Source organism: Eurosta solidaginis, chromosome 3 (assembly GCF_040869045.1).
Source record: "Eurosta solidaginis isolate ZX-2024a chromosome 3, ASM4086904v1, whole genome shotgun sequence".
NCBI classification, from domain to species: Eukaryota; Metazoa; Arthropoda; class Insecta; order Diptera; family Tephritidae; genus Eurosta; species Eurosta solidaginis.
Window position 1 is genome coordinate 172,443,401 of NC_090321.1, and position 22,251 is coordinate 172,465,651.

The 22,251-nt window shown below is 36.5% G+C and overlaps 1 protein-coding gene across 1 annotated transcript in view; it reads left to right on the top strand.

The window, feature by feature from the left end:
- The first annotated feature begins 15,919 nt into the window (after window positions 1-15,919).
- Vha100-3 (Vacuolar H[+] ATPase 100kD subunit 3) overlaps window positions 15,920-22,251 on the top strand; it is a 75,231-nt gene continuing 68,899 nt past the window's right edge. The window contains exons 1-3 of the mRNA XM_067777160.1: window positions 15,920-16,201; window positions 18,240-18,832; window positions 18,877-19,082. Of these exons, the coding sequence (XP_067633261.1) occupies window positions 15,920-16,201; window positions 18,240-18,832; window positions 18,877-19,082 (1,081 nt within the window). The remainder of the gene's footprint in view (window positions 16,202-18,239; window positions 18,833-18,876; window positions 19,083-22,251) is intronic.

Genomic DNA, 22,251 nt, shown 5'->3' on the forward strand with positions numbered 1-22,251 from the left:
GAAAGGACGCTGAAGGAACGTTATGCACTAGCTACAGTGACCGTTATAGTGCAAAAGATACGTAAAGCAACACAAATGTTGGTGAAAATCGTATACAGATTTTGAACATAGACGGCATTTAGCAATCGCAATGGTGACAGACCTTTATCAAAATTTGCTTCGTAAATGCGTTTCAAGTGCATTATTTCGCATTCTAAGCATTGAGAAATGTCCGAATTGTATTTTTCAACAAATTTTGCTCCGCTCGCCCGAACCGTAGATTCATCCATATCTTCAAATTGCCACAAAAAGGAAAACGTCTCGCTCAAATTTCTCATCTCGTTCAGTAATGCCAGTGATTACCGAATCAACGATCACCAGGAATGTATTGTTTTTAAAATCAGACTCTGAATCATCCGTAATCATCTCATTTAAATTATCTTCAGAACGCCTTTTGGGGTTTCTCTTTCGAATGTCCGGAAACTTTGGAGAGATGTTCAATTGAATAGATATTGTTTTGCGTTCGTTTGAAATTGTTTCCCATTGGTCCCTGATCAACTTCAAATCAGGTAATAACGCATCTAGATGTCGGACCTCAACATCTATGTTGGCGTCTCTAGCTTGGAGGACCACGTTTCTTTCATTAATGGTAGTCAGTATTGTGAAATAAAATGAGGACAGCAAGATACATTGAAACTTGTTGATGTACTTGGGTATGCCGGTAACATCTCCGTATGCTTGCGAAGTCAAATTTGGCTTTTGTCTGAAAGACTATGGAGAGAGCTCGGTACATTTTTTTTATGTCCAATCGTTGTGGAGTGCTGCTGAAAATAGTAAAACATTTTTGCACAACTCCGAAGAAAGTAATTGCAGCAGTACAACATTCCGCAGCATCAACACCACATAAAATGAGACTGTGGGTTACACAAGCGAGTATCATTCGAGTTTTTGTCGAGAATGTGACGTTGTGCTCCGTTGTAAGCCCCTTTCATATTGGCCCCTTGTGCACGACAATCTGCAATCAAGTACGGCAAATTAGATCAGCGATTTTCTGACTAGTGTTTTGGTTACAATTAATGAAAGCCAAAAACCGTTCTTGAATTGTAAAATTTGTTGTTTTCGAATTGAAGTGGAGTTAGCGCAAAATGAACGTAGTCAACGTGACTAGCATCAGCCATAGCAACGATAGTAGCAAAATACTTGGCTTTCTTGCCTTGATCTAATATAGTTTCCCTCACGTGCTTTGCACAAATTTCTATAAACTCGTTCTGAATGTCTGGGGAAAGATAGTGAACTTGTAAACGTTTGTGTTGCTGTTGTGAAATCCCAACTTTCTCCAAATGGTCTCTAAGTATCAGATCATATTGGCTTATGTGATCTTAGATGCCCAAAAAATTTCCATCGTTTCGTTCACCAATATATATACTTTCGCCTTTGAAAGTTAGGCCTCTTTCACCCAAAAATAAAATAGTGTCCAAAATTCGATATAAAATTTCTTTCCACTTTTGAGTTTCAGTGATTAGCTGTTCATTGGTAAGTGTATCAAATGTAGCCTCTTTTTGAATTAGATTTTGAAAGATCGCTATTGAATATAACATTTAATGTGATCTTGAGTATTTTCGTGTGCTGGCAGTTTATCGTATAGCTTCTCCCATACCTTGAATTTCGAATATCCGCAGAACAAATTTTAGGTCGATTTAAAGTATTGGTGCTTAATAGACGACATGGTAGGCAATAAATAGCATTGCTACTGGCACTCCACACTAACCAGTCACGCTCCACTTTCTCTCCATTTGGCAAGATACTGTTTAACAATGAGGTAGGAAATGCCTCGTCATGACAATCACGTGGAAAAATAATAGGACACTTTTGATGACCTCGACGAATTATTTCGTTGACTTCTTCAGATCGCAAAAACTCATTGTTCACGGTACCGATATCGAAGTCGTTTAAATAATCTGGACTTTGATACAGAGTTGGTGGTATTGTTGGAAGACTTTTTGAAGATGAACCTTCATCAGTGTCACCACGAAAATTTAAGATTTCGGATTCATGTAAACATAAATTTTTGTTTGATGTTTTTATTGTCTCCTCAGACCCAGGCAAAAAATCATTATCAATATTCGGTGCTTGTGAAATTCGGCTTAAAATTTGCACATGGAACAACTAAAGACTCTCCAGAATTAAAAAAAAAATGTCTTATTACCTCTAAATCGCCCCCCCCCCCCACCCCCTTCTGCGGGATTGCTCGTAACCATTTAGAAATTACGACGCTTTCGTTGCGAAGACCTTACGAAGGTTAAACTTGATACAACTGCATTCCCGAGAAATTTTGCTATTATTTAGTGTAATATAAAAAAAGCTTTTTCCTTCATCGAAATTCCGAAATAAATACGATTTCGGGATAGCGTTAAAATAATTTTATCAAATTTCCATGATACTTTTACAAATAGCAATATTTGTTTGTGTACTTCTCGATTTGTTTGTGTACTTCTCGATTCAAATTGCTTAACTGTGCAAAGTTTGCTGCAGGTGAGTTGTTGGTTTAGTTAAAGTTTTTTCTTCATCCACTAAGAATTTTGCAACATTAACTCAAAGTCAGCGCCTTGCCCCGGTTGAAAATAGATTAAAAGTTTTTATTGCCACATTCAACTGGCTCATCCGGTTGCCAGTAGCCGGTTGCTGGCTGTTGATCAGAAAACCCGCTCTCACTTAAATGGGCACAAACCATAAGGGCATCTAAATACGGGATCCCGATTTAGAAATTCTAAATAAACAAATTTTGAGTGTGGTTTGCTTTGGACGGTAGTAAATGTAGAAACTATACATTCTTAATCATTATCTTTATATAATTAATATAAGAAAATACTTGGGCGATTTACTTTCGAGTAGGTTAAGGCCGGGCTTATTTTCAAATTTGCGTCGTGATCATTTTTCCCTACCAATTGGTGGGGCAGGACCTCATGTTTTATATTGACATGTTTTGATATTGAGTGGCAGCTGTCAGGCAGATGATTTTAAACTGAAAAGCATTTCATGACATAAATAAACTCAGCTTGTTTGCAAAAATACTGAAGACCAAACTGAAAACCCCCAATTAGATACCAGGACTTGTGTTATGGAAAAACCCCATTCCCTAGGCAAATATTAGATTTTCTAGGGCTTAACTTAATTGCTGATTCGAACGCTGCCGCTCCTCATAGCTGGAGCCTTGACCTCGCGAGAGCAGGAAACAACCACAGAACATGTTCAGCCATTTCTTACTGCAGCTAGCACTTCCTATATCTGCTATTACTGACGAGGCCTTGTTTAAAGGCATGTGTCTAGTAAGTATGCCCATTGTGAGCTTTACATCTCTCCATTTTGAGATATAAGCGACTTTGTAAGTTGAACGCCGTATGACTTCCACACAATGTTAGAAAGCGAGTGCTTCTGTCCACACCTTTACTGCTTGATGGATCATATGCAACTCCTGTCTCCTTTAGATTTCTCCCAAATGGATTGCGACGTCTACTATCGATTCATCGAGCGATGCATCCTCTTTTACCGACTAATCAGCAAAAATGTATGACCAGGAACCCAGTATTTATGTATGGTTTAGCCTGAGCGAAGCCTTTCCAACGCTTCTTTGCATTCGAGCATACTTCTTGATGAAGTACTGTTTGAGATTATTGCTTTGATCGGCCGACTATCAATATATATATTGACGTGACTTCAGCTTTAGCACACTTCCTCCAGAGTTCCGCTGCTTTCCCCAATGCAACAATTTTCGCCTGAAAGACACTTCAATGATCTGGCAGCCTGTAGGGTCTACTTATCGGATCGACAAATGACACAGTAAACAGCAGACCCAACACCTCCCGTTAATTTGGAACCATCGGTATACACGTGTAGAGTATGTTCTGCCATTTCCGCATTCTTGCTCCAACCCTCCAGATATATTGTTGCCGCAAAATCTCTTTGGAAGCTCAGGCGGGGGAGCATGTAGTTTGTTCATCTTATATCCTGCTATCCTACTGTGGCCGTATGGCCTGAACACAAGCTGCCCCGAGGCCTTAAGCTTAGTTGCAGTTGCTAGCACTATGTTTTTTTGCCAATAGGTCTGCAGGTGGGATGTGCAGATTGGCCTGCAATGCTGCTTTCGGAATAGTTTTCAGGGCTCCCGTAATGCTTGGCTAGGATAATCTGCATACCCCCTCAAGGTTTTTGGTAAACGTACTTTTTCCTCTTGCATGTAAACAGTGCCTCGGAGGCTTTCTTCGCTGTCTCTTACACTTGAAGTTTCCACGACAACTTACTACCTGGTGTAATGCCTAGATGTTTTGTGCAGTACATTTCTTGTACAAGCTTAGGCTTAGTCCGATTATATTTGCGTCAGCGGTTTACCCGACTACAGACGCACAGGTATGTATGTACGTCCCAAAGCGCCTGATCCGTCCGAGAGTTGATTATTGGTAGATATCTACCACTTATGATAATTTCATCTGTATACGTACATCAATAGAGTTGAGAATGTCCATGGTTGCTCGTTTCGAGCCATTCTTGAAAGCTCTTGCAATGTCCAAAAAACACTTAGGGCATATTCCTGGTGTTCCCCTCACTTGCCTTTGGTGTAAGCAAGTTGTGCGGAAGAGAATAAAGCTTCATTCATATTCGGTTTTATATATACATCTTTTAATCTCTCTAGGGTTTTGAGCTGTAAAGATATCAAACTAATAGGCCTGTAGTCTTTCGGGTGCAGATCACATTCTGATGGCAAGTGTGTGCTGAGAAGCGCCCCAAGGGACTCTTGATTACTATGTTACTATTCCCTTCGTACTTTTTTGATCAGTTTCTGAACTGTATCTCCCTTAGATAGGACGGTCCTCAGTCTTGCTGTCTGCCCTCCTCTTGGCATTTTGACCTGCTGATTTCACGTTTATTTATTTACGTTATTTTATTTATCCTTCCCAGCAGTCCTCGTTTTCGCATTTTTCGCAGGCTTAAAAATGCCCTTTACCTGCCTTCTACGAATACTCAAGTCCTTGATCCACCATGGCGGCTTTGCTTTTCCATTGAATCTTCTCAGAGAACAAACTCAGTTGTACTCAGTTGTCAGCGTCTTTGATAAGAAGTTGTTGTACTCTTCCAACTCCTCTACAGGGGAGCATCTTTAGGTGGCCTTAGTCTTCCTGCTAGATTTCTACAATTTGAACCAGTCCGTAGTCCTAGGAATTCTAAAGGTTTTCCGATAGATCTTCGGTGCTGAAGTTAGACAGCATACATGAGTATAGGTGCTTCCTCACCATGACATCAGCCTTAACCCTACTTGCAGTTTTTGAGAAATAAACGCTGAATCCGCGCGTGCTGAGTCCAAAAACCCTTCCTCTAGATGCGAGCTATTGTTTCTTTATTAGCGCCAAAAACGAACCCTCCTCAAGAGTCAGGAGGACCTCGATCGATGCCACTTTCCTATGTTGGAGGTTTGTCTGAAAGTCTCGCATTGCCATTGAGCTACTTGTCCCTCTCCGAATCCTCCGCCACTGCGCTCACGCAATGGATTTTTGCCGCTGATTTCAGGCCCTGGAGGTGCATTTCCACCACCTCTGGTCGTAGCATCTCATAGTTATTTTTAAGACGCGCAGCCTCTTTCAGCTGTTTGTAAACTATTAGCACCGCCCTCTATACGGCTATACCCTCGTCATTTGAGGCTACAGGTTCTTAGGCCCCTTTCTACCCCTCTTGCTTTTGACATACTGGTCTTATTTTCACGACTGAGAGCACCATTGATCTGATTGTTCTCATCCAACACCTCCACCACTGTGCCATTGATCGCTACTTACAGGTTTTCGAGATATTTTTCTACCTCCCCTGCTTTTAGTGCATTGGAATTATTGTCCTTAGGGCTGCTCTTTCTAAGAGGCAAATAAATACTGCCAACACTCCAGTATATTTGCCCCAGCTCTGAATGGAACACATTGTCCGATTCCTTTTTAATTTGTAGCATGTAGGTCTGGCCTCTCACCATGGGTTTTGACGCTGCAGCATGTTTAGCGTAACCTCCGACTTCAGAACACGTGGTATCCAAACCTTGGCCTTTGATGTCGTTGGTATCAGTGCTCTATCTACCTCGTTCAACATTGCGCATTCTTGTTTTTGAAAGTCTGGAGCAATTCTATGCAGCCATACTAAAGTCGCGTTATTGGTGCAGGCCATTCCTTTAACTCCACTATAATATCCATCTGTTTCGAGGGCTGTTGGCGCCTTATTCAGTTCATATTGCATCATTTTGATCACGATACTAATCAGCACGCCTTGCTTCGGATCTCCACCTTTCGGTGACATCTGCCCATTGAGGTTGCTGAAATCTGCTAGTGCCACAGTCCGGGAGTGCTTTTCTACTTGCTCATCTTCTTCTCGGTAACAATCGGAGTTTGTGTGGTTCTGTTATTCTGGTTAGCTCGCCTCCTGTTTCTGGGACAAGGACATGCGCCCTTCCCATTCTGCCTCTTAAAAGACCCTTATTGAAGACCGAAAATCACGCTCTATTAGTTGTTCATCATACTTGTCCTGATGAATGCGTCGGAATGATGGATGATGTCGAGAGAAAATGTGATGTCTTTTTTAGTAAAATAAAGAAAATCCTTCAAAAGATCTATGATCCAGTCCATAATAAAAACGGTGTGTACCGTAGGAGGTTTAGTCATGAGCTGTCTGAGCTTTACGCCCAAAGCTTAGAAATTATTCCCGTCGGCAACCGTTCCGTGAAGTGAAGGGCTTAAAATGGAAAATGCGAAAGGGGTTTAAAAACTTCAGACGGTATTTTGTTTCGAAAAACAGAAGGATTAAAGGCACCCAAAGTTGTCCACATAGGCCGTGCTCAGTGTTTTCTTAAGGTCCGGCTACTACGGTTACATGCACGGAGAAGGTTAATAGATTGACAGTAGATAGTGTGGTACGAATGCTATCTCGAAAAACTCATCGTGAATAAAATGGCTATTTACTTACATAGCCGCTGGTAGTATCAAGTTTCGAGGGGGAAAATCGGGAGAGTTTGGAAAGATAACCGTTAATTTTGAGTGATTCCCGTCAATACTTTTACCTAAAGCAATTAGCGAGTGCTTATCAGCATACACGCTATAATAACGAGCCGATACTTTCTGGTTTAATTCTTGATTTCTCTGAGTCTTTACGTCGTTTAAAGCGGACGAACAATATTTGAAACAAAATAAGTTCATATTTAATTGATTTATCATACCACAAGTCTCGAAAAATTTCATAATATTCAGCAGGCATGCTTAACCAACGAACCGATATCATTTCGTTACGATAATTAACGTTAATAAACGAAACAAAGCATTTCGTTTCGTTTATTAACGTTAAGAACGTCAAATTAACGAAATGATTTTATCAATAGGCCGATAAAAACAAAAACAATCGCGATGATTTTGTTTCGTTTTCTGCCATATCAAAACGAAATCAAATCGTTTATGTTGCCGTTCAAAAAACGCGAGTACTCCATAAATAATGTAAGGAATACTCCTTTGGGAGTATAGGAGTGTTCCAAAACTAATCTGTATTCATATAAAAAATTTGCTCCAATTAACATTGCGATGTCCTAGGAGAGGAGTAGGTGATCCCACTCTCGCTTTGTTTGTGAGTATTCCATAGAGCAAGGATGCACCTTAACCAAAGAGGATAAATACAATAAGAGGCGTCACTCGTTATTTTATTGGCATTTACTCGATGTATACTGAGAGGTAGTCGCTACTTTTTTTTGGGCGAGATGTTTATAAATGTCTTCTATACATTTTCGTGGGGTATTTGTGTTTATTTTTCGACTGTATTTAATTAAATTATTTAATTCTCTTTCCAAAAATCACAGATGCACAAGGGGCCTACACGGCATGGATAAATGCGAGACAATTAAAAATGTCCCTCTCAGAAAACATTCGGCATCAATTTTTTCCAGGCATGCTTAACCAACGAACCGATATCATTTCGTTATGATAATTAACGTTAATAAACGAAACAAAGTCATTTCGTTTCGTTTATTAACGTTAAGAACGTCAAATTAACGAAGTGATTTCGTTTCGTTTTCTGCCATATCAAAACGAAATCAAATCGTTTATGTTGATTTTAATTTCAAACTATGCTGGCAAAGCTGATTGATGGCGGAATCATTAAAGGTGAAAGCGTTAGACAAGCTGATTGCAACTTTTCTCATGAAGTTTGACAGTACGAACATTTCTCGGAGTATTTTTGACATTGCCACCAACGAATTACACAAACAAATTACATGGAGTTTGTGTGTGTATGTGCGCTCGTTGTTACCACCTTACGGCTTCACCATGGCTATAGCATTGCCAGCACAATTCAAACATAAAGTATCACTTTTTTTTTAACGTTTTTAACGTTAACGAAAGCTTTTCGTTTCGGTTAAAAACGAGATACAATTTATCTTGATAATTTCTTTATCGATAATATTTCGAAGTGTTTCAACGGAAACGGTGGAAATTTTTTGATAAACGATTAGCTTAACGTTAAGGTGCATCCCTGATTTTAACAATTTCCAGCGAGATACTCGCCATAAAATAACGAGTGACGGCTCTTATTGTATTCATCCTCTTTGGTATGTATACATAAAACCAGTGCGCGGTTGCATTTTATTAGAGTTGCCAGAGAAAAATTTTATTATCAGTTACCCTGCAAAAATTATTGGATTACGTGTTCCATTTTCTTCATGTTGGAGTACTCTAACAATACTCATTTGCAATGCGTTTGCGAACCACCATCCCTACAAGAAACGCTAACAGTTTTACTAATACACTCACACTTGTAATTGATAATGCTGATCCTGCGATGACGTAAACATTGATACTCAAATTTATGTATGTTCCTTTGTTCGCTCACGCATGTCCGCATGTTCCCGACGACAGCCAATAATCATGAAAAGGGACTCAAACTGGGGAAGCTTCGGACACCTGGTACAGAACAAAAGAACATACAGCAGATACCATTATGCATGTGAGACAGATACATAATTCTCAACGGAATTTTATGTATGCGAGAACAGTTTATCCGATTTAATCATGTTGTCACTACTGACTGCCATATGACAATCAAATGATTATCACGGTTGTTTTGTTATTTTTTAAATTCCGCCATTTTCAACCGAGGAAAACCATATAAAAAATAAGTTTAAAAAATGAAAAAGAGAGCATTTCAGAGCTCCATGCTAAAAGAAAAAAAATCAAAAATAATATTAAAAAATACCAAAAGCTGTCGGAATGTATGGGGCGCACTCAAAAAATTGATACGCGAAAAATAATAGTGGTTAGTGGTGATTCATTTTTAAATGTGTTTCCGCATGAGGAAAGCGTTCTTCTGTTGTTTTGTTATTTTCTGAATTTAAACATTCTGAACTCGAATTCTTATAAAACTATTTATTTTAAACAAATAACAAACACGTATGCTTTTATCACGTACAAAATTAAAAACGTAATGAAATAAAGTAAATAAAAAGCAAAAAGCATTGTTTCATTTTTGGCGGAATTTAACAATGGTCATTTATGATAGTATAACAGTCAAACCTGATATCTACAGTAAACTATCATTTATGACACTTTTTGATAGTTAGAGTGTCAGCACTGATCCAGGAAAAGGAATGAGAGTGAGCAGTACGGCTATATATTTAATCAGTAGGCCATGTTGGTGTATAAGAAGGAGACAAAAACTCACACGTACACAGTTGTTTACATCACATTTGCGCAAGTTCCCTTAAGTTTGTGATAGAAAGTTTGTATGAGGCGCTGATCGTTAGGTTGACATTGCTGATAATCAGATGATAGTCATATGATAGTCAGTATTCTTGTAGGGATCAGCCGATCATTGCTCGTTTTTTAACGACAGTGATCACGACACGATGGCGATCGAACAGAGTTGCCAAAAGTAAAATATTGCATGCAAATAACTAATAATAAAATTTTACTTTGGCAACTCTGATAAAACGCAACAGCACACTGGGTTTATGTATACATATTATATTATTTTTTTATTCACGTATGCGTATGCGTATTATATTAGTTTCTTAATTCACGCAAATGCTAAATAACATAAGAATATTCATAGTATAAAATATAAAAGTTGTATTGCCCCTCTTCATTTACTTTCATTTTAAATTAAATTCACTTCGATAATTCTTTCCGACACAATTCCTCTTTAGTACTTTGGCATATGATCCTCTGTGGGTGCTCCATGGAGTACTACAGTGAAAGTACTTTGGAAAGTACCTCACGTATGTACTCTATGGAATACTCACAAACAAAGCGAGAGTGGGATCATCTACTCCTCTCCTACTAGGACATCGCAATTTTAATTGGATCACATTTTTTTATGAATACAGATTAGATTTGGAGCAGTCCTATACTCCCAAGGGAGTATTTCTTACATTATTTATAGAGTACTCACGTTTTTTGAAGGGTATTTGTATGCAATATTTTACTTTTGGCAACTCTGTTCGATCGTCATCGTGTCGTGATCACGGTCGTTAAAAAACGAGCAATGATCGGCTGATGGTGGTCCGCAAACGCATTGCAAAGGAGTATTGTTTGAGTACTCCAACATGAAGAAAATGGAACACGTAAACCAACAGTTTTTGCAGGGTGATTATTAATTTCAAACTATGCTGGCAAAGGTGAAAGCATAAGCCAAGCTGATTGCAACTTTTCGCATGAATTTTGACAGTACGAACATTTCTCAGAGTATTTTTGACATTACCACCAACGAATTACACAAACAAATTAAATGGAGTTTGTGTGTATGTCCGCTCGCTGTTACCACCTCACGGCTTCACCACGGCTATAACCCTGCCAGCACAATTCAAACATAAAATATCACGTTTTTGTTAACGTTTTTAACGTTAACGAAAGCTTTTCGTCATTGTGAATGATGACTAAGTGTGATATCGTATGTCAACTGCCTGACAGGATGTTCAATATGGCTACTTTTCAGCGTTTTGACAGGGTGTTCAATATGGCGGCGCCTATTTTCAGCGGGTGATAGAAAGAGATACAGAACGAGACCGTGATAGTCAATTACAAATCAGGTGATCCAATCACTTTGGAATTTTGACGTCTATGCAGAAGTTATCACACTTAGTTCTTTTCGTTTCGGTTAAAAACGAGATACATTTTATCTTGATAATTGCTTTATCGATAATATTTCGGAGTGTTTCAACGGAAATGGTGGACATTTTTTGATAAAATATTAGCTTAACGTTAAGGTGCATCCCTGATATTCAGCTATCTACGGGTTGCGAATATTTGTAACCCGTGGATCTCGAAATACCGGGATTGCAAAAATTATGCGGTATTTTACCCTCGAAGCACGGTTGCCACAGCCTGTTTTCATTTGGGACCAAAATTCGTCGAAAAAAAGGACCAAATTTCAAAAAAAGGACCAAAATTTGTTTTCATTTATTGGTATACAAACAATGTAATCAACAACTTGAAAAGTACAAAACAACACGACGTTAAAAACAAACAAAAAGTGCTTCAATTAAAATTGATGATAACTATTTATGATGATAATTAAATGCATTTTATCACATATGGGCATATTTTTCAGTCTTATACATATATGTATACATTTAAAAACTTAAAGCATATATGTTTATAATATAATTTGGGCTACATCGAAAAAAAGGTATAATAAAAACAGTTTTATATCGTTCGTTGTATAACTTTTGTAGGACCAGCCTATGTCTTTCACCGACCAAACGTAATGAGTACCTGGGTTTCGCGTACAAAATTCTTTGGCTAACATTATGTGGTTGATTGAAATAAGCTCCAGTTTATTGCGTAATTTGGTTTTAATAAGAGACAATTAAAAAAATTTTCGCTCTAAGGCCGTCGAACTATGTGACAGTAAATGATATACAAAACCAAGCAATTCTTCAAAACACTTTTCGTTCATACCATTTCTATAAAAGCTTACCTTTTCCCAAAAAGATAAAACGTCTATATCAGGCTTAAAATCACAATTTAACCAAAAAGGACCAAAATTGATAAAAAAGGAACAGCGGACCAAACGGGGTTGGAGCGGACCAAATTTGGTGCAAATGGACCCAAAGTAGCAACCGTGCCTCGAAGCTATAAGTAAACGTTTTGCAGTATTTATGTACATGAGTGCAACATTGAAATGGAAACTGTTTTCGATATTGACTTTAAACTTGGTATGCATGTATGTATGTATGTGCACACATATATACACAGAGTAAGGACGATTAAGTTTTACCTAGTCGCTGGTAGCAAAGATTATCGAAAATAAAGATGTTGCAGGGATGTTGCAAGCTGCACAAAACTTCTAGTAGGTCACATTCACCACTTACCACAGCAGAATTTGTTACTACCACTGTCTGTATTTGTTATTTAATAATTATTTGTACACTTTTTATTCAGGTAATGTGTTCAGAATTTTAAATTTTACTTTCTAAAACTCCAATCAGTGTATTTCTGTGCTTAAATTATTTTAAAAATTGTGTTAAAGTTTTTGGTGTGGTGAAAGTGACCTACTAGAATTTTGTTACGCTCCGCTGCTTTCCACTAAAATTTGCGCCTGCAACATCTTTATTTTCGATAACTTTGCTTGTAGTAGGTTCGCGGCAGCAATTCACTTTAGCTATTGTTGTTGATGCTTGAAAATGTCCTCAAAGTTAATTCGCAATCACCCTTATATTTTCGGTTATACTCGTAAAGTTGTTCCTTGAAACTTTCTTAATGTAAGAGAAAGGTGATGGAGTGCACCGCGTTCAAGTGGGTGGTAATCGCAATGCAATTTTATTTGCTGCGCACTTTCGTAGCTCAACTTTCCGCATTGCTTAGCAGTTGGAAATAAGTTTAATCGATTTCGTGCGGAAATCTGTCGTAAAAGAGTTTAAATGGAGAGCTGGGAGCTTCCATGAGAAAGAGAAACCAGACCAAAAATTTGTTTTTTTATTAAGATCGCGGGTTCGAATCGAGCTCAAGGCCTAACAATAATTTTTTATCATTATTATTGTTATGATAAATTTTTTCTTAATTGAAAAAATTTTTAAATTAGAATAGAAGAAAGAAAAAATTTTAGACAACTGCCAAAGCTCGTTGTATAGATCCATTTCGGGAACTGCTAAATTCCTTCATCGGCAACGTTTAGGCGCCGCTGCTATAACCATTCAGCCACCACAGCGGTTTTTTGTTTGTCTTCATTAATCCTACTTCTATTCTGGTTCGTGCCAATTGATATTCACACCACTGCGACATCTGTTGCAGAATAGCTGTGAAAATTGGACTTGTTTGTTGGCAATGCTGCCATAGTGTCATATTTTATTGACACTTGTTTTTCCCCGTGCTCTGGGATGTATTAACAATTTTTGTTGTTATATCGGCCTACTGATTTTAAGATCGCGGGTTCGAATCGAGCTCAAGGCCTAACAATAATTTTTTATCATTATTATTGTTATGATAAATTTTTTCTTAATTGAAAAAATTTTTAAATTAGAATAGAAGAAAGAAAAAATTTTAGACAACTGCCAAAGCTCGTTGTATAGATCCATTTCGGGAACTGCTAAATTCCTTCATCGGCAACGTTTAGGCGCCGCTGCTATAACCATTCAGCCACCACAGCGGTTTTTTGTTTGTCTTCATTAATCCTACTTCTATTCTGGTTCGTGCCAATTGATATTCACACCACTGCGACATCTGTTGCAGAATAGCTGTGAAAATTGGACTTGTTTGTTGGCAATGCTGCCATAGTGTCATATTTTATTGACACTTGTTTTTCCCCGTGCTCTGGGATGTATTAACAATTTTTGTTGTTATATCGGCCTACTGATTTTAAGATCGCGGGTTCGAATCGAGCTCAAGGCCTAACAATAATTTTTTATCATTATTATTGTTATGATAAATTTTTTCTTAATTGAAAAAATTTTTAAATTAGAATAGAAGAAAGAAAAAATTTTAGACAACTGCCAAAGCTCGTTGTATAGATCCATTTCGGGAACTGCTAAATTCCTTCATCGGCAACGTTTAGGCGCCGCTGCTATAACCATTCAGCCACCACAGCGGTTTTTTGTTTGTCTTCATTAATCCTACTTCTATTCTGGTTCGTGCCAATTGATATTCACACCACTGCGACATCTGTTGCAGAATAGCTGTGAAAATTGGACTTGTTTGTTGGCAATGCTGCCATAGTGTCATATTTTATTGACACTTGTTTTTCCCCGTGCTCTGGGATGTATTAACAATTTTTGTTGTTATATCGGCCTACTGATTTTAAGATCGCGGGTTCGAATCGAGCTCAAGGCCTAACAATAATTTTTTATCATTATTATTGTTATGATAAATTTTTTCTTAATTGAAAAAATTTTTAAATTAGAATAGAAGAAAGAAAAGATTTTAGACAACTGCCAAAGCTCGTTGTATAGATCCATTTCGGGAACTGCTAAATTCCTTCATCGGCAACGTTTAGGCGCCGCTGCTATAACCATTCAGCCACCACAGCGGTTTTTTGTTTGTCTTCATTAATCCTACTTCTATTCTGGTTCGTGCCAATTGATATTCACACCACTGCGACATCTGTTGCAGAATAGCTGTGAAAATTGGACTTGTTTGTTGGCAATGCTGCCATAGTGTCATATTTTATTGACACTTGTTTTTCCCCGTGCTCTGGGATGTATTAACAATTTTTGTTGTTATATCGGCCTACTGATTTTAAGATCGCGGGTTCGAATCGAGCTCAAGGCCTAACAATAATTTTTTATCATTATTATTGTTATGATAAATTTTTTCTTAATTGAAAAAATTTTTAAATTAGAATAGAAGAAAGAAAAAATTTTAGACAACTGCCAAAGCTCGTTGTATAGATCCATTTCGGGAACTGCTAAATTCAACAACAAAAATTGTTTTTTTATTAAAACTAACAAACCGTTACGAAAAACGCTGTTAAATATATTAACGCATCCGAAAAATAACAAATTTTAACATGAAATACACTTTTAATGACTTTTTTCACTTTTTAAAGTAAAATATTTGGCACGCATTTTTTGTAAGGATGGATAAGGTAGTTTTGAAATAGCTGTCAAATTGTTTGTGGTTCTCAATTCAAGTGAATAATAATTGTAGTAAATACAGGAGCTCGTCTTTATTTAATAAAATTTGGTTTTATCTCACATTGGGGAAGTTATTACTATTTTTTGTACAATAAATAAACAGTATCGGCCTTGTCTCAGCCGTGACAAAAAAAAACAAAATTTCTTTTTATCCTAAATTAGTGATGAACCGTTTTTTTCGTGTTTATTGCCTAAAACTAGAATGTATATCACAATGGCAATTTCGTTTCTACAAAGATATTTAAGAGATATGCAGTAGTGAAATATGTCCCACCCGTGACAGAATTGGTGGGACCGTTGTTGGAGGTGGGTTAACAGGGCTGATCTTATAGTGAAAAAAAAAAAATATTTCTTATAATTATGTTAACAGAAATTTTGATCAGAACTATGGGTAAAACAACATCGGCGGAAAGAATGAGAAAGTATAGACAGAAACTAAAGAAATCAGCTGACGATTTTGCTGACCACTTATTGCTGGAAAGGCAAAGAGATCAGATAAGGCGTAAAATAAGGAATGAGGAGGAAAATCGTTTCAAACAAATGAAGTGGGACAGGCAACAAAAAGAAAGGGAGAGGAAAAGACGGTATAGAGAAAGAAAAAGACTTCTCGCGCCAAGTTCAGTACAACAAAGTGGAAAGTCGTTTTCATCTTTAGGGTTGTATTCTCGCAATCAGACATTGGGAAAAGCTATAAATAAGGTAAGGAAAATACTCCCTTCCAGCCCAAACAAGAAACTAACAGTCATTTGAATGCTTGTTTTGGAAAATGTTGATGCTCCTCGTAACTTACTTCTCCCACGTGAAGGGAAAAGAATGTGTAGGCATGATATTTCTGATGTAATAAAAAAATTAGTAACAAACTTTTATCAGCGCGACGATATTAGCCGCGAAGCCCCTGCGATTAAAGATGTTAAGATTATAAAGGATATTGAAACAGGGGAAAAAGTACCAATTCAGAAGCGTCATATGAATATCACGGTTCGAGAAGCTTATTTTCTCTTCCAAAATGACAACCCTGAGGCAAATATACACATTTCTAAATTTTATGAGCTTCGTCCTGAATATGTACTATTGACTAGTCAAATGTCACACAAGGTCTGTGTATGTAAGTACCACGCAAATTTCAATTATCTAACGAAAAGTATTGCCAGAAAGATTCCGGATTTCCCTTCTACTGGCAGTGACTTATTACAGAAGATTTGTTGTGATGTAACCTGTGAGGAATGTATGCTTGGAAAATGCTGTCGATGCATAAGGCAAATTAAGAATATTCTAAGAAACACTAATAGGGATGTTATATATATTCCAATTGGTTCTTCTTTAATATTAAATATATGTGTAAGTAGGCTTTCCAATCTATATTTTATGTGCGAATAAAACTAAATTATTCCACTGTTTTCCCAACGTTTCGCTAATAATTTTATTTTTGGCATCATCAGGGGAATATTTATTAATTTATTTGTTACAAACAATATACAAAAATTGTGAATATTATCAATTAGTTTTCGAAACAGACATGAAAACAACAAAGAAAAACAATTTGGTGAATAGTTGAACATTTAACAAGATAAACTTACGTTATTTTGTCATTAAAGCAATCAAAACTGTTGTAAAAATCATTAGAAACATAAATCATCACAATAATCATTAACATCTCACTCTCATGGTAGCTTCGTCAATACTAAAAATTATTGTTTTGTAAACAAACAATGTAAGCGGCCGCTATGTTTTCCGTATCTTCGCGTTTATTGATCGCCTTTTCTCGTCTTTCAATAATTCTCAGGCTCTCAAGTGTATATCTTGTTGCTTCTCTCTTTTCCTTATCAATAATTTTCGTGTTGGTAAAGTCAGCTGAGTGTCCACTTGTTAATATATGTTGAGCTAGTGCTGTACTTGTTTTTTGTTTTCTGATATCCGCTTCATGCTCGCCTAGTCTAACCGAAGGAGGTCGTTTTGTAGTACCAATATATATTCTTCTACATTCGTCGTTTTCATCGCCTTTGCATGTTACCTCGTATATAACATTGTTTCGTTGTTGGTGTTCTAAGGGATGCTTTGTTCTTGTATATATTGTGGGCATGGTGTTGTTTGACCTGTACTGTGTTAGGTGTTTTTGCTATGCTGTGGTAAATATTTTCGGTGAGTCGTGGTATGTATGTTGCGCTGAAGAATTTCTTTTGTATTTGTGGTTCCGAATTTGTTATTATTTGGTTGTGGCAGTTTCTTTTCATGAGCTCCTGGTCTATTAATTCGCGTATTAAACTTTTTGGATTTTGGATTTTTGCTTAGAATGTTATTTAGTTTTTCTAAATTTGTTTCGTGATATTTATTGTGGCTTATGGCCAATACTTTATTTATAAGGTTCTTAGCCGTGTTAGTTGTGTACTTTTTTGGTTGCGATGAAAGCTAGTTTATCAGACGCCCGGATGAAGTGGGCTTCGCATACCAGTCAAGTAAAAGATTATGATTTTCCCTGTGTATGCAAACGTCCAGGAACGGAATTTTGGAATTCACTTCCATTTCCATCGTAAATTGTAATTTATTGTGGTACTTATTTAAAATTTTTAAATTGTGTTCGCATCATTTCGTTTGATTACCGCGAAAATGTCATCCACGCATTTGCATATAAATTTGATGTTTACGTTGAATTGTTGTTTAAGCTCCGAAATTGTATTGTCCAGTAGGTCGTCAATGATGATGCCCGCAATCGTTGTTAAATGTTCAACTATTCACCAAATTGTTTTTCTTTGTTGTTTTCATGTCTGTTTTGAAAACTAATTGATAATTTTCATAATTTTTGTATATTGTTTGTAACAGATAAATTAATAAATATTCCCGTGATGATGTTAAAAATAAAAATATTAGCGAAACGTTGGGAAAACAGTGGAATAATTTAGTTTTATTCGCACATAAAATATAGATTGGAAAGCCTACTTACACATATATTTAATACTAATAGAAATGATTTCAATGCTTTTTTTGCTGGAGAAAATGGACAGAAATTGATGGACAGCATAAATTGATATCAGCAGAAGGCACTATCGAAAACGCCCTTGCAGAGTTAGATGAACAAGTCCCCCGCTTTAAGAGTCATGTTTATGTGAAAAGAATGCAATCTAACAAATTTATTAAGGTGAAACTAGAAATAGCTACTGACGAAGCAATCATGCAAATAGATTTTGCTGAAAACTATAGTGTAATAATGCAAGATGAAATTCAGTCTGCACATTGGGGCCATGCACAGATTACAGTATTTACTGCATGGGTATGGCTGTCTGAAGGCAAAAGATATTCGTACTCCATTGTTATTGACGTTTTATGCAATGACAAGTATACTGTGTATGCATGCCTAAAAAAGAGTATGGTGTCCCTAAAAAATGAAATTCCCGGACTAAAAACAATTAAAGTGTTCTCTGATGGTGCAGCATCACAATTTAAAAACAAGTATACCGTATCGAACCTTTGTTATATGCCTACAGATTTTAATGTGCAGGTAGAGTGGTATTTTTTCGCCACTTCCCATCGAAAAGGAGCAGTGGTTAGAGTTGGCGCCGTTGTGAAGAGATCGGTATGGAATCAAGTACGGCAACGTAAGGCTGATATCAGTAATGCTGTAGATTTCATTTTGACTGCTAGAAAGGTTGTAAAGAATATTGATACTATGCATTTATCTGAAGAAGAGGTTGAAGCTAACAGAATCATGCTCTTGACCGAAGATGGAACGATGTACTCGCTATTAACAAGGTTCAGTCACACCATTTCTTCAAAAGATGTAGTCAAGAGGATTTTTCTTTGGGACTTACATTCAAGTCAAAATTTACTAGTCTTAAAGTATTTCAACTTAACGTAAATAAAATTTATTCCGACGATGATGAAAGTTCATGGAACGAATCCGAATCTGAACCTTTGGCATCTTTAATTGATGGTAAATCATCGAACGAGTCCGATTCTGAACCTTTGGCATCTATAAATTATGGTAAATAAGCTTTCAAAGTAGTTTCAGTTCGAACGTGAATTACTATTATAAAAGTAGAAACTGAAAGTAAGTTTTTTTTATGTTACTATATTCCAAATATCTCAGTGCAAATGGAGATATTTAAATAAAATGAATTAATTTTATAAATTCGCAGAGTTTAACAAATACTTTATGCGACTAGAGAATAGCTTCATTTTCTGTCCCACCCGTGAAAATGTTTAATATTAATTTTTTTTCCAAATACGTTGTAATATTACGGTTCTTTTTTTAATTGGTGCATTAACAATTGACTATTTTCCAAAATCTATATTTAAACTAGGAATAACTTGTAAAATTTATTAAAATCCTTTAACAAACATGCAATTATGCGTACAAGTGTTCCACCCGTGACGATGGAATACCCCAGCTGTCAATTTATTTTGGATATGAAAATCAATAATTGAAGAAAATGTCTATGCGAGCATTTAGTTTCTCATTCTTCTCATGGCGCTTACATTTACAATAAAGGAAGTCCAAGTTTAGGTGAAGACACAAATTATATTCAGTTATGGCATCCCATGTAATTTAAACACTTTCTATCTAACATTTATTAAATCGGTAATCGTCAGTATAGAATAATTTGCAATATGCTCTAATTATAGTATTTTATTTAAAAAAATATTTACTTTAAACAAAAAGAATTGTGATGTTGTATTTCAAGATCTAACTTCAATAATAATGACAATTTTTGAAAATAGATAAATCAAAATTACGTCAAATTGAAATCAATGTTGTATTCATATAGTCTCAAGAATTGATATTTAATAACTTTTGGTTAAATATTTATTTAAATTGAATTCTTATTTCCAGAAGAATAGTTTTATATTGGTAACACGATGCTACAAAAAAAAAAAAAACCAAAACACTTTTGAAGTGACCTAGTGTACGTTGTAGGCCTTGACGAGTACATCATGATAATGTGTTTCAAAATTGTCTAACACCACCAAATTTTCAAGTTATTGTCCAAAAACCGTTTTTCGTCTACTGCGCGTACTCTAACAATCATAACGTCGTCATGTTTTAACCGATTTTCGATTGCTTTACGGTTTTGCAAAGAAGAAGATTCAAGCTTGGGACATTTTCCAAAACAGTGTAAAAAAGACATTTTTTTATGACATGTTACATAAAAAAGACGTCGAACTGTGAAAAACGGGGAAAAAATGGGTAAATCGTAGATAACTTTTGGAAAATGTCCCAATTTTTTCGTATAAAGTATAAACAAATATATCAGCTTGAAGCTTGAATCTTCTTCTTTGCAAAACCGTAAAGCAATCGAAAATCGGCTAAAACATGACGACGTTATGATTGCTAGAATACGCGCAGTAGGCGAAAAACGGGTTTTAGACAATAACTAGAAAATTTGGGGGTGTTAGACAATTTTGAAACACATTATCATGATGTACTCGCCAAGGCCTACAACGGAAACTAGGTCACTATAAAAGTGCAAAATCACTGTAGCACTGTGTAATTTTTGAAAACATAAAATTAAGAATTGAAAATTTAATATTTCTATACGCATTGAAAATACAAACAAAAAATTAAAGTATTCTAATACATGTGTGGGGTATACTTACATACCCTTATAAACTTAAGTAGAAAATCCACTTTCCTTACTTTTTACAATTCTGTCGAAAGCCCAGCAAACCTCCGCCTGGAATAAATGCAAGTGTCAGAAAACCAGTAACACTCACTGACCCAAAAATGCTTCCAGTAAAACCCAGCCAGCCAGTTTAATTTTATCCTTTTAATTTTTTTAGCCGTCCGTGCAAATTGTAAAATTCCTACCTCTGTCTTCTTTATCTTATATATCTTCTATTCTGATACATAATATTTCAACAAAGAAGTAACTGGCTCTAAAAATGGTCTTATATGAATAAAAAAAATTATATTCGTTTTCAAAATTAGGAGAAGAGATTTTATGGAGTTTACTAAAAAAGTAACCGCGACTGCGGTGATTCTTCTAAAAAGAACCACAACAAATAGTCGACAAACATTTTAATCATGCGGCGGAGGCTGTACTCTTTTTGTTCATTTTGCAGCGATATGGAGACTCCCCAAAGGTTTTGGAGAGTTTAATCAATGGTGATGGCGGTCGCCGTGGTATGGTGGTAGCGTTCTCCGTCTACCACACCGAAGATCATGGTTTCAATTACTGGGCAAAGAAACATAAAAATTTAGAAACACGTTTTTTTAACTAGTTTTTCTAAGCGGGATCGCCCCTCGGCAGTGATTTCGCAAACACTCCGAGTGTATTTCTGCCATGAAAAGTTTCTCAGTGAAAACTTATCTACCTTGCAGATATCGTTCGGAGTGGACGTAAAAAATGTAGGCCCCGCCACGCCGATAAATTAAATAAAACGCAAATTGGAAGAGAAGCTCGGCCTTAATATGTCCGGAGGTATATCGCGCCTTGCAGCTAGTTAGATGGACCTTTTTAAATTAATAAAATTCAATGCGGCAGAGCCCATGGTTGTTTTGCCTATATTTATTTGAAACATAACTTTCTACGGGTTCTGGTATGCAAAATAACTCTAGTCTGAGTTTGTTATACATACGATTTACGATTGAAAACCATATCTAAATTACATTAGGTAAGTTCGTATAGAATCTTTGAAACTTTTGTTTCTGTTAGCACATAATGGTCGCCCAATAAACATTTTTGCTTTCGATCTAAATTGGGGCCCCCAGCGGGTTAGGGGGTCAGAATATACCCGCGGTAGGCATGCCTGTCGTAAAGGTGACTACAGTGAAAGAAATGGTGCTAGTAAAATCAACAAATCTGTTCTGTTGTTCTTGACTTAACGGCGATTCGGTGAAATTGATCGAATTATGGTTAATTCGACCGAGGTCTTTGTCAAGGAAGAAGTTAGTTTAGTAATTTCAACAGAAGAGAAATTGTCGCTCTTAAGTTAACAAAATTCTGTAAAATTGACAAACACAACTGATCTTACAGGTCATTTCAACAGCGAGCAACAGTCAATGCATTTCAAAGAGAATTTTACGCTCGCTGCGCCCTCTACTTTGTATTTATGACGATGGTGCCACTTGTTAAAAAAAAAACACCAAAATAAGTTTTTCAGTTTTTAATACAAAACAAAAAAACCCTTTTATGAATTTAATGTGCATAATA